At 44.9% G+C, this 13,971-nt stretch overlaps 1 protein-coding gene across 21 annotated transcripts in view; it reads left to right on the forward strand.

The window, feature by feature from the left end:
• LOC128689421 (ankyrin-2) overlaps window positions 1-13,971 on the forward strand; it is a 989,227-nt gene that overhangs the window by 511,687 nt on the left and 463,569 nt on the right. The window contains exon 1 of one of the 21 annotated variants that reach the window (XM_070086294.1): window positions 10,708-10,852. The exons of the other annotated variants lie outside the window; for them this stretch is intronic. Coding sequence (XP_069942395.1) covers window positions 10,829-10,852 — 24 coding nt within the window. The 5' untranslated portion in view covers window positions 10,708-10,828. Of the gene's footprint in view, window positions 1-10,707; window positions 10,853-13,971 lie in introns of those variants that run through there. 21 annotated transcript variants of the gene reach the window in all.

A 13,971-nucleotide genomic window follows, 5' to 3' on the forward strand; every position in this document is an offset into this window, starting at 1 on the left:
TGTTTGAGGCTTTCACAACTACGTCTATCTGTTGTAGTTATGTTGCCTGTGATATACCTTTGACGGGTTTCGAGAGTGCTTGTCTGGTTAACCAGGTTGTTGATGCTGGCTGCCCGCTGGCTGGAAGGTGAATAGAAATTTTTTGGGACGTACGTGTTTATGAGAGAGAGAAAAAAGGGGCAGGCAGTCCTGTTAGAGTGCCAAACGTTTACCAGGCTTCCGTTCCACACTCCCATGACAGGACTTTCTTAATTTTCTCTTTTGCGTGATTGGTCTGGACAGTCATACTTCCCTGACTGGTTCTCACAGTAAGGGAATACTGTATCAACATTCGTGGCCCCAGATTATTCAACATCTTACCAGAAAATATCAGAAACATGGCTGAAACAAGTGTAGAAGTCTCCAAGAAGAAAGTAGTCAAAGATTTCTTTTGCACAAATCAGTTTTTCAGGTGCCAGATCAACCAGGCTGTGATGGATATGTGGGGCAGCAGGCCTCCAGCAGCAACAGCCTGGTTGGTCAAGGTAGCACCAAACGAGCCTGGCCCATGGCCAGGCTCGAGCCTTACTACCTTGTAGTAAGGCTCGAAACTCATCAAAGGTAAGGTAAAGGTGTTGCTTGCTGGCTACCACCCACTACCACCACCACCTGGGTTCACACGTGAAATATAGCGCTTTAGAGAAGCCGTCGCGAGAATCCTGTGTAGCTGAAACTCAATTATGGAGTGAGGCTGTCCATTAACACCTGAGAGATGTACTAGGTTCCCAGTAGGTATCATGCCGCACCTGCTGGCACGATCAGCACCTTATACTAGCTGTGTAGGTGAGCACAGAGCCAAGTGCAGGACAGCACACCACTGTTTCGTTGCAGCATAAACTGATTAGATTCTTTTATTTAATCTGTATCTGATGGAAATAGGCAACGAAAGTGACAAATAATTAGGTAGGGCTCGCCCACTGGTAGAAATTTAATAACACCGCGGGAGTTTGGGACTGTAAATGTTGTAACGTGGTTAAGCTGCTATTGAATTTCACGAGTAAATCCCAGAATTCCTAAGTTACGAATGTATTATTATTATAATCAAAAAGAAGCGCTAAACCTACAAGGGTCTTAGTTGAGAATGTAGATGGCTGCTGTAGTAGCAGGTGAAGAGTCGCCACTCTGGATGACACACACAAACAAAACTGTAACATTTGTTATAATAACGTCTTCTCCACGATTAAATTCTCTCTCCTTTAAGGAGAGAAATGTTGTTGTTAGTTAAATGGAGACAGCTGCAACTAATGTGGCATTTTCTTGTGGCAACATTTCGTCTTCCAGGAGGTTTGTCAAGCCGTTATAAACAATACAGGCACACAGAGGGGATATATATATGTATATAGTTCCCCCTTGAGGTGTCCTTATAATGTTTGTAATGGCTTGACAAAGCTCCTGGAGAGCGAAACGTTGCCGCAATAAAGTGTCACATTGACTCGCGAAATCATGGTAACACGATTGCAAACAAACCACGGAACGGGTGGGGGTTGAACCCATGGCGAATGAGTCGTAAAACTCCAAGTCACTTGCATTTGTGTCCATTTACCTAACATTTTGTCGGTGGTTCTACCATTATTACTAAATGTTGTTGTTGTAATGAAGACTCACATTGTTTCACGTGTCATTGTCATCTGTTCGAGGGGTTGTTGCCTCTCGTACGGAGGTAACTGTGTGGCAGGACAGATGATTAAGACACAGGTGCAGCAGTTGGGTAGCTTTATTGTTGAAACAGATACAGAGACAGTAATTGTAGTGGTGAAATGAAGATGATGTAATCAGTCCATCAGCCTTGGAGAACAAGTATTTGAGGTAGTCAGTCCCTCAGCCTGGAGAAGAGTTCAGCTTCATGGTCTGGAATGATATGTCGTTCCAAACTTTTCTCCAGGCTGAGGGACTGACTACCTCATTTCAAAACTACACCTGTCGCCTCCGTATTTGGCTGAAGAAATCTACTGTGTAGGCAAAACATTCCAACAATAAAGACACCCAACTGTTGCACATGTGTCTTAATCCATTTTCAACAGGATAGCTGATGTCATCAGTGGAACAAATGTTGTTTGTAGAACTGTAGACATGGTGCCAGTGTTTCCATAGTGTGGCATGGTTGTAGTGGTGCAGACAGCAGATACAGGTATTTACAAACCTCCATTATTGGACCTGTAAGTTGAAACTTCTAAATTATTGGGAACTCTTGAAGTCCCTCAGGTTGTTGTATTCCCTGGAAGGCAGGCGAGAAAGATATATCATAATGTTTCTGGAAGATACTGGAGGAACTGTTAGGTCTGAGACAAGTCCTCGTGAGATAACACAAGTCTACTAATAGGTCTGAGACCAGTCCTCCAAAGCTATTAATGGACCTGTGATAGCTGCGGAGAACTGGTCTCAGACCTATTTGTAGACTTGTGTTGGTCAGGGAGCGTATGTTATGTTACAGCTGGTAGGCCTATGTGCGTGTGTGTGCTGGGGTGTTAGCACAGGGTGTGAGCGGCATTAGGGAGGCTGTTTCAGGGGTCCCACAGAGCCGCTGCTCCCCCGTGGGAGGCAGACTCGAGGGGAGAAGAGGGGAATTGTAGTTCGATTGTCCTCTGGAGGCTGGAGGGGAGGGCGCCCTCCCTCACAACTTTTATGTTCCCCTTTCTTACAGTGTTTAGATATAATCGTATTTCTCCCCGCTTTCGCACAATGGGAGGATGGGTGCTCGCGCGTGCTTTCCTCTTCACTGATTTGTGTTTGCCGAGGTTGAGTTATATCTCCTGGGTCCGCCTGTTAAACGTAGCTGAGTATAAGTAAGTTTATGCACAGGTATCCATAAGTACAATTATCATATCTTGTAACAAATGGGTGGGGGGAATGGTTGGTTTTGAGAAGAACTTGCCTTGTATGGGCCAGTAGACCTGCTGCAGTGTTCCTCCAGTCTTATGTGTAAATTACCTAGGATAATCCCCCCAAAAGTCAACGTGACTTACTGCCATTGGGGTTCTTGGCATTACTGGTTGCTGACTTCCTGGACCTCTGGTGATACCCACTTCGCTCTTCTTGTTTCCCAGGATCATCGCCAGTGCTGCCATCTCTCAGATTCGTGAAGAAATGGAACCAGTCCCTGGAAAATTCTTCAGGGATTGGGTCCAAACCTGCGCACCGAAATTACTACGTACGAGAGGAAGAGACTTCGTTGATGATACAAAATTAAACGTCAGTGAAAAGCAAGTGTATAATGAATGCAATAAGAAAGAACTTAATTAGTTTATAGTTACCAAGATCAATCAGGCTGTGGTGGATATGTGGGCCAGTGTACCGTCAGCAGTAACAGCCTGGTTGATGAGGAGAACGCCAGACAAACCTGACCCAAGGCCGGGCTGCATGAGTAGGAAAACTCTCAAAAGCCCTCAAAGGTATATCAATGGTAAGGTAATTCTTTTTTCACCATCCTCCCTTCATACATAAGGAAAATCGCCAGAAAATCCATGTCTTCAAGATGGAACTTGTACATTTTCATGAACCTGTTCCTGAGTGTCGACCAGGAACCGGGCCGTGGGGGTCTGGGACCCCCAGAGTCAGCAACAGCCAGTTAGGTATATACTGATTTGACGTCATGTGCAGTTAGGCTGTTCTTCCTCTTTGCTGGCATTCCTACACAGGAAATAGTGAAAAGTCTTCACTTGTGCTTCTGCGTATTTATTGCGTCGTAGTTTTTCACTGGCGGTGTTGTACACGGTTTACCGCGTCTCCCACTCTCATAAGGTGCTATTTCAGTGTGTACAATTAAAACCAATCACTTCAGTATTTTAAAGGAGTAAATTGCAATACATCTTTATCTTTCTCGCCTGTGTTACAGGGAACAATTTGATATATGTTAGACGTTTTTATTATTATTATTATTATTATTATTATTATTATTATTATTATTATTATTACACACACTCACACACACACACACACACAGACACTCACACACACACACACACACACACACACACACACACACACACACACACACACACACACACACACACACACACACACACACACACACACACACACACAGACCAGGCAGAACTACAAAGGGATCTGGACAGGCTGCAGACCTGGTCCAGCAATTGGCTCCTGGAGTTCAATCCCACCAAGTGCAAAGTCATGAAGATTGGGGAAGGGCAAAGAAGGCCGCAGACGGAGTACAGTCTAGGGGGTCAGAGACTACAAACCTCACTCAAGGAAAAAGATCTTGGGGTGAGTATAACACCAGGCACATCTCCTGAAGCGCACATCAACCAAATAACTGCTGCAGCATATGGGCGCCTAGCAAACCTCAGAACAGCATTCCGACATCTTAATAAGGAATCATTCAGGACCCTGTACACCGTGTACGTTAGGCCCATATTGGAGTATGCGGCACCAGTTTGGAACCCACACCTAGCCAAGCACGTGAAGAAACTAGAGAAAGTGCAAAGGTTTGCAACAAGACTAGTCCCAGAGCTAAGAGGTATGTCCTACGAGGAGAGGTTAAGGGAAATCAACCTGACGACACTGGAGGACAGGAGAGATAGGGGGGACATGATAACGACATACAAAATACTGAGAGGAATTGACAAGGTGGACAAAGACAGGATGTTCCAGAGATTGGACACAGTAACAAGGGGACACAGTTGGAAGCTGAAGACACAGATGAATCACAGGGATGTTAGGAAGTATTTCTTCAGCCACAGAGTAGTCAGTAAGTGGAATAGTTTGGGAAGCGATGTAGTGGAGGCAGGATCCATACATAGCTTTAAGCAGAGGTATGATAAAGCTCACGGCTCAGGGAGAGTGACCTAGTAGCGATCAGTGAAGAGGCGGGGCCAGGAGCTCGGACTCGACCCCCGCAACCTCAACTAGGTGAGTACAACTAGGTGAGTACACACACACACTCGCAGTTCTGCTTGGAGTCTACGTATATGATGTAACCAGTTAGTGTTCGATGTTCTTCACTTCTGTAGCCAGGGTTTCCTTTCGTTCATCAAAGAGTCTGCTGCATTTAAGATCTGATATCTGTCGTCTTCGCTAGTCGAGGGATAGCCTGCCCCTCCCCATCCTGTCTGTCTGTCTGTCTGTCTGTCTCTCTCTCTCTCTCTCTCTCTCTCTCTCTCTCTCTCTCTCTCTCTCTCTCTCTCTCTCTCTCTCTCTCTCTCTCTCTCTCTCTCTCTCTCTCTCTCTCTCTCTCCCTCTCTCTCCTTCGTCGTAGAGGTATGTGTCTGGTGTATATTTCCAGCGCCAGTGAGTTCAACCTCCTGAAAAGTTGGTTTAAATCGGCGGTGGTCGTATGGTCTTCTCAGCATATCTCGTTAAGGTCATGATTTATTCAGTCCCAGCTGATGTTCTTGTTGAAGTTGAATTTGTTAAACTCGCCCTGATAACAATGTGTTTCTCTGTCCCAGGCCACTGTGCACCTCGATTATGTTGTGGTCTGAGATTTCAGTGTGAACCTTTATGCCCCCTACCAGGTCCTCGTTGGTATGAGGTATGTGGTGTTTCCCAGTCTGGTCAGCTCAACGATCAGCAGGGTTAAAGCGACTTTATTGCAGAGGTTTAATACTTTTGTCGTGCAAGTGTTCCTCTAAATCAGCTCCAGGGACTCTGCAATTGCAATCCTTGATGCATTCTTTCATTTAAGATATCTCAAATGAAAATCGCCAAACAGCAGGATATTTGGGGCTGAGTTTAGGGGGGTGCCAAGACAATGGCTGATTTCCAGTAACTGGTATTACCTGAAGTATACCTGGAGAGGATTTCGGGGATCAACGCCCCCGCGGTCCAGTGGTTGTATCCGGTGGTTTACATACAATCACAGCAACAAGGTTTTGGCTTTCGATTTTAACTGCCAAGACTTTTACTTCATCTTGAATGGTGTTCCATAGTTCGGTGCATTACGAGTGACTTTTAACACAGAGGCCAGACTTCTCACTCTCCTTGTTAACTGGTTTTTTCCGCTCTCTTCTAAATAATTTGCATGTTCAGATTGGTTGAATCTTCACATGTAAGTGAAACATGCGAAGACTAAGACTTGAGAGAGTGTTTAATGGTTGTTCGTGAAGGGAAGAACAGCGTGGAGCAGGCAGTTGTTGCACGCTGTTAAGAGGTAAGCTTGTGCTCTCCCCACAACACCTTGACTGTCTCCTCCCTCGGGATGTTTCCCCTCACCCCCCCCCCCCACAACCCCCACCTTACCTGGTCCAAGACTCCGTCTTCACCCCCCCCCTCACCCCTCCCACCCCCACCTCCCCTTACCTTACCTTTTCCGCTCCTCAGTATTCACTGCTGCATCCTGACTTCCGTCCCCTCCCCTTCCCCTTCCCCTCCCCCTCCCCTTCCCCTCCCCTCACTCACCTGCAGCCGGTTGCTTCCTCACTCACGCTCATTTACGCCTTCCGCTCTTTATTTGTTTTATTTGCATTGAGCCTGGTTGATCAGGCCCTGATCTACCACGAGGCCTGGTCTCACATCGGGCCGAGGGGGCGTTGACCCCCGAAGCCCTCTCCAGGTATACCAAGAAAGGAGAAATAAAAAAATGGCACCTTTTAAATTAAATTCTCAAATTCTGTAAATTTTAAACATAAACAGTAATGTATTTATTTTTTTTCGAAGCTGGTGTGTGTTTGTGTGTTTGTTTGTTTGTATGTGTACGGAATGAGAAGGAAATTGCAAACTTACCTGAAAGTTAGTTGAGGACGATTTCGGGGGTCACTGCCCCTCCCCCCGAGGTCTGGTCCCAGACCAAGATGCTTCCCCCGTGTTCTTGCGCCAGACCAGGCTATTCCTCTCGTGATCTGGTCCCAGACCATGCCCTTCCCCCAGTGATCTGATCCCAGACCATGCCCCTCCCCCTGTGGTCTGGTCCCAGACCATGCCGCTCCCCCATGGTCTGGTCCCCTGCCGTTTTCCTCCTCAGCAGCTGGGGGTGGAAACATACAGGTGCATCACTATCCTGAGTTCTTAATAATAACCCATGTGGGTTATTAAGAACAAAAAGGCACAATACCGTGACTGGAACAATACACAGATAACCCGCACATAGGAGAGGGAACCTTATGACGAGGTTTCGCTCCGACTTGGACCATTTACAAATCACTATAAATTGTAAATGGTCCAGTTTGGAGCGAAACATCGTCATAAGCTTCTTTCTCTCTCCCTCTCATATGCTGGTTATTTGTGTTATTATTGAGTACTAATAAGTGTTAATTCTACTTTAGTTATTTACAGTATGTAATAATTAAAGATTTTCACGGTAAAATTGCCCTGTTTGATAACTCGAGACTCGGGCGTTATTCCCTCCGTCAAGACCTGCCGTGCTGTAAGTACACAAAGATATAAATCTACACAAATAAAGGGTACTTAAAGAGGGCTGTTAGTATACACCAAGATTGTAATGTAAATAGTACATTGTCTTGACATCTCTTGTTTTTAAGGTTGTAGTTATCCAGCCTATCATTGTTCTTCTTGTGATAGTATCACTCTTGTGTTCGTTCAGCTGTATGGTCTTCCGACTTGGTTATACCTGTGATTATCAGTGATGGCCACCTCAAGGGTCTTCCGTTCTGTCAAGTAGTAAGGTTGTATTTTGTACTGTTGTAAAATTCATTTTTTTTTTAATTTTCCATTGGTGAGTTGCTGAAATTTGCCCCTTTTAAAAATGATGCCGTATTCTGTGGCGTAATTGAAGACCGGGTTACCCAGGGTGGACAATCTGAACGACCAAAGAGCACAGTAGTGTTAATATCACAGCTAGAAAAATAATGAGCTTAATTACGAAAACCTTCAAAACAAGAGATGCCAAACGAGTGATGATGCACTTGTACTCTCCAGACTCTGGAATACTGCTGCACACTGACAGCAGTAAGACAAGAGGACGACAAAGGAACACAGGGAACTTTAACTGTTCTAATAACTGTAAACACCTGAATGACTGGAAGCACCGGAAGCTTACTTCCTGGGCGAGAAACATGTCTGCCTTTAATTAAAGGTGCAGTTAGTGTAGAGTATTATTTCACGTTAATAAGATGCAATATGGCATTGAATTTTATTGATGGCATTTGTGTCTCTGGAGGATGAAGTGTTTCCTCAGTAAAATGCAGTAAACCACATATCGTGTCTTAATAATATACTTGTCGGTATATAGTAACACTGATACACAGTATTTTCAGTATAGAGAGAGATCTTGAGTGACAAAGACACGATGTTTATAGTGAAATATTACGACTTTTCGTTCACAAGTGGACTTTATCATACTTGATAGAAGTTGTAATAAAGTGTCATTCTTGCTTCCTATAAGCTTATATCATCGTTCATCCTAGAGAGATCATGCCTCTCACAAATATTAGATCAGTATGGTCAAATAACCGAGGCTTCGGTGGGAAACCAGAATACAGCTGTGGCTCACGTGGATTTAGCAAAGGCATTTAGCAGTGATGGTTCATAAAATAAGGCCAATAGGTATAACGGGAAAAAGTAAGGAGAGCGAATATTTAAATTTCTGACATACAGAGCACAAGTATTGGCTGTAAAGGAAAGGAAATCGACTCTCCGCCAAGATAAAGTTCAGTCTCCCACAGTCCTGCCATCTTTACTAATTCTTATCCTCGTAACAGACATAGATAAAAACACTAATCCAGTCTTCGTATATCACCCTTTGCGGACAATACCAAAACAAATACCTCCATCAAGTTCCAGTTCAATAAGGGTGTGATGGATATGTGGGCCAGCTAGCAGCCAGCAGCAACCACCTGATGGACCAGGCAAGCACTAGATGAGTCTGGCCCAAGGCAGGGTTCTGGAAGTAGAAAAACTCTCCAAACTCGTCAAAGGTAAAGGAGAGTATGTAAGTCACCTCAGTACTAGATACAAATAGATTACAATCAGATATAAAATAGTATGTTGAGGCCGATGCGAGAAGAGTGTAGGACTTGTAATTAGAGTCGGTAATAATAGAGAAGATAAAGAAACGATCACTGGTGTGTCACTGGCAGGTTGAACAGACCCTCAAGAGGGAACCCTGGCCAAAGACCGGGATGCCAGGGTAGACGAGACCTCGAGACCAGTCACAGGTACGTTGTGTGTGTGTGCTCGTAGAGTTTGCGGGGGTCAAGAGACCATTCCTAATCCTTTTAAGCTGGCTTGGCCGGCTTACTGGATGTTGGCCTCCTGGGCTGTTGCATACCTGTACCTGCAGCTGTGAATGGAGTTTGCCTCCACCACTTCCTCATGTAGCTCGTTCTACTTCTCTAGCACCGCAGGTCAACACGGTGGATTCGAACATTACTGTGGCATGATAATTACCTACCACTTTGTAGCTACAGAAGCAGAGAGAGAGAGAGAGAGAGAGAGAGAGAGAGAGAGAGAGAGAGAGAGAGAGAGAGAGAGAGAGAGAGAGAGAGAGAGAGAGAGAGAGAGAGAGACTGGATTTTCGTCTTAAGAAATTTACTTTTTTGACATTTGTTTTTTTGTTTCGTCAGAAGAACAGATTGTGAGTCCGTTTATGTTACCTACTGTTTATGTTACCTACTGTTTATGTTACCCACTGTTTATGTTACCTACTGTTTGTTACCTACTGTTTATGTTACCTACTGTTTATGTTACCCACTGTTTATGTTACCTACTGTTTGTTACCTACTGTTTATGTTACCTACTGTTTATGTTACCCACTGTTTATGTTACCTACTGTTTGTTACCTACTGTTTATGTTTATGTTACCCACTGTTTATGTTACCTACTGTTTGTTACCTACTGTTTATGTTACCTACTGTTTATGTTACCCACTGTTTATGTTACCTACTGTTTATGTTACCTACTGTTTATGTTACCCACTGTTTATGTTACCTACTGTTTGTTACCTACTGTTTATGTTACCTACTGTTTATGTTACCCACTGTTTATGTTACCTACTGTTTGTTACCTACTGTTTATGTTACCTACTGTTTGTTACCTACTGTTTATATTACGTACGTGTTCTGGATTTTGTGTGTGGTTAGCAACGTTTGTTTGAGGTATTAAAAGTTACTGAGTGACACGCTAAAATGGTAGACGGATGTAGCTGGGTAGTGAAGCTTTATATGAGCTTGTAGCTGGGTAGTAAAGCTTTATACCAGCTTGTAGCTGGAGAGTAAAACTTTATATTAGCTTGTAATTGGAGAGTAAAACTTTATATCAGTTTATAGTTGAAGAGTAAAGCTTTATATCAGCTTGTAGCTGGATAGTAAAGCTTTATATCAGCTTGTAGCTGGAGAGTGACTGTCATTATCTTCTCAATGTGATGCTGACTTTATTCTCTTGTTGATTCCATCTTCAAATGGTTATTGTTTTCTGAGTGAGTGTAATGTGGTTGTGGTGATAGATTTGATGGTGGTTGTGGTGGTGGTGGCGGCGACGGTATGTGGGGCGTGTCGCTGCTGTTGTGGTAGCTGCTGCTGCTGTTTCTGCTGCGGTAGCTCCTGCTGTTGCAGTATTTACCTAACACAGACCCCCTCATCATCATTTGCTTGTTGTTGAACTCCGGGTTGTGCTGTGGTGGTCACGTGGTGCTGTGAAGGCACTGTGTGTGGGTGTATGGGCGTGCGGGCGTGGTGTGTTTTTTGAGGTGTACATATGTGCGTGTAGTAGCCACGTGCGCGGGCGTATTGATCGGTGTTGCGCGCTGGTTTGGGTCGGGTGCGGCGCTTGGAGGCGGACAGTCTACGTGTGAGAGCCACAGTGACCACAGCCATACTCACGTCGCCCATGGCACTATACTGACACGGCTCACCCCACGGCGATGACTTAAGACATCATGGTGACCGAGGGAACCAATCTGGTAAGTCACACTTGACTGTGCGTCCTTGCGCTGGGGTGTGACAGGTGGCCAGTCACTCCCCGTCTCTCCCATATCCATCACACACCCTCTCCCACCCCCTCCTCCCCCATCCCCCCCCACTCTCCACATCCCTTCACTTGACCCTGCACTGGCCCTCGGGATCACCCTCGAGGTGACTCAGCATCAAAAGGGGATGCTGGCCTCAGCAACAGAATCTACGTAAGTCAGGTTAACTGGTATCCTCTCTTCGGCGGCTCTGGCACCACCAGTGCCAGATGCTCAAGGCAGAAATGTCAGCCAGCACGCCTGCTCCCTCTCACTGGTAGCTGCCGATTTCAAGCTGACTGCAAGTGTTAATTAGAGGGAGCAGGTGTGGGTGGTTGTGTGTGCGGGGTGTCAACTGGTAAGTTGTGTAGGTAGCGTAGCGTGACAGGTTGAGAGAAGGATCTACCACCACCACTACCACCACTACTACCACTACCATCCTCTCATTGTCACTGACGGCCTCGGCTGACACTCCACTAGCGCCATATAATCCTGTTTTCCACCGTCGATGGGTTAATGTCGCCACTGGCGTGTCTACTTTTTTGAGCTGAAATATATCGTTTTTTCCGTAGTTACCCCGAGGACGTGTGACGCAGCACAATAAACATTGCCCCTCAAGGGGAAATCGTAAATGTAAAATCTCGTAGGTATCTTGTTGACTGGAAAAGTGCGGCGAGGTTGTTACACCCAACACGTCTCATTCAACAGTATCTTGATACTTGCTTTCCCATGTACCAACATCCGCGCCTGCTTTAAGTGTTGCCAAGTGGCTGGCCTTTAGGAAAAATTTTTTTTTTTCAGCATTTCGAAGTGTGGTATTCCAAATCAAGCATTTTTACTTATTGTAAATTTGCTTATTTAATTTTCATTTTTTTTCTTTTACTTTTTTCCGTTCATTCTGGCCTGCATAGCCAGTGTTTTGGTATCCCTTTGAGCAGTTATAGTCATCAGAGACGCACTTCCATAGTGATTTATCTTGTAGTTGCTTCATCAGAGAGGCACTTCCACAGTTGCTTCATTACAGACTCACTTGGAAAGTGCCTCTCCACAATTTCCTCAGGGATTCGTGCCTATAAAAAAGCGTACTCTGGATGTTGAATTTATTTTTCACAAGAAATTAATGAAGGAATAATCTACTGGTATTTATTTGTGATGCACGTTCCAACATATTTACTGTGAGCATTGAGAAAAACTCAGGGAGAGAGGCGTGTTCTTTCAAAAGATCCCAGGAGGAGCACTGCATTATTCACAGGAGCTCACCGAGGTTGTGTGCCTATTTAAAATTAATGGTGGGGAATACCTATTCATTAGTCTTTCCAGAGAGGGGCGTGCTTGATATAAAGAAGCTTCCGAGGAAAGTGTACTCATGTATATTGCGAAAGAATTAGCGCAAAGAACTACCTCAATGACACGTCGTGCCCATACGTTGTTGCAAAGAACTACCTCAGTGACACGTCGTGCCCATACGTTGTTGCAAAGAACTACCTCAATGACACGTCGTGCCCATACGTTGTTGCAAAGAACTACCTCAGTGACACGTCGTGCCCATACGTTGTTGCGAAGAACTACCTCAATAACACGTCGTGCCCATACGTTGTTGCAAAGAACTACCTCAATGACACGTCGTGCCCATACGTTGTTGCAAAGAACTACCTCAGTGACGTCGTGTCCATATGTTGTTGTTTACTCAGCGGATTACTTAAAATACAACCGTATCATTGTGACATTTAAAGGGCAAAGTTCTGTACTCCTGTTGCTTCCGTTCACCTATTTGTACTGTCTCCAGTGTTGTATTTGCCTGTATTCAATAGAGGAACACTCTTGTGCAGGCGAAACATTTCGGTAATAAAGACACCAAAGTGGTGTTAGTGTTGTGGGTGGCTTCCTGAACAACAACACACATCTGAGAGACTCAGACTCCCCCAGAATGACCCAGTCACTCCCGTCAGTGTGGGAATTAACGACATTTGTTCTTCCTCCCTTCGAGAGGGAAGGATGTTGTTTCTTGGTGCTGCTGAGAGATCAAGTTCTTTGTCACCATAGACACAGATGCCTCACTGCACCACCACCTTCACTCCTCATTCTCGTCAGTTCTGTGGTTCATCTCGTCGTTCGTCGACCCATCTGCCTGAGTCGTCCCATTCTGAGCTACAGTTTTCTCGTCCCGTCTGACTGCCTCCAGGGATTTTTTGCTCGTAGCTTCGGAACGCCGGCATCGATCGGCTTCAGATTTTCACCCCTGGTCAACTACTACTAAGTGAAGCACTTCCAGATATCTGGGCACATATACTTCTATACTTGCTCCCTCCCTACCTACCTACCTACTTCCCTGTCTCCCTCCCTCCCTACCTAACTCCCTTCCTCCCTACCTAACTCCCTTCCTCCCTCCTTCCCTGCATAATTCCTTCAGGGTATCGCAGCTACTTCCTCCACCTTCCTCGGATCAGACTTGATTGACTCTCTTTCCTTGTGTGTTTAGACTTCAGAGCTTCCCTGTGAATGATAATATGTCCTCTCAATGTTTGTTATGATGTGTTTTGCCCACCAGGAGGCTTGTCATCATTGTCTTGATAAAGCTCCTTCTGGGCGAAACATTGTCTTGATAAAGCTCCTTCTGAGCGAAACATTGTCTTGATAAAGCTCCTTCTGGGCGAAACATTGTCTTGATAAAGCTCCTTCTGGGCGAAACATTGTCTTGATAAAGCTCCTTCTGAGCGAAACATTGTCTTGATAAAGCTCCTTCTGGGCGAAACATTGTCTTGATAAAGCTCCTTCTGGGCGAAACAGTCTTGATAAGCCTCATAGTTAGCATAACATTGGCTTGATAAACCTCATGGTGAGCGAAACACTGGATTGATATAGCTCTGGTGAGCGAAACGTTGTGAACGACTTGACTTTTGTGAGTAACTTGATCAATGAGAATTTCTTAATTCTCAAGTGGTCGCAATTCCTTAATTACAAAATTAAGTGATGGGAATTCCTTAAATTCCCTTTTAAAGTGGTCGGAATCCCTTTAATTTCCAAATAAAGTGGTCAGAATCCCATTAATTCCCAAATAAAGTGATTGGAATCCC

This window comes from Cherax quadricarinatus, chromosome 18, assembly GCF_038502225.1.
Source record: "Cherax quadricarinatus isolate ZL_2023a chromosome 18, ASM3850222v1, whole genome shotgun sequence".
NCBI lineage: Eukaryota > Metazoa > Arthropoda > Malacostraca > Decapoda > Parastacidae > Cherax > Cherax quadricarinatus.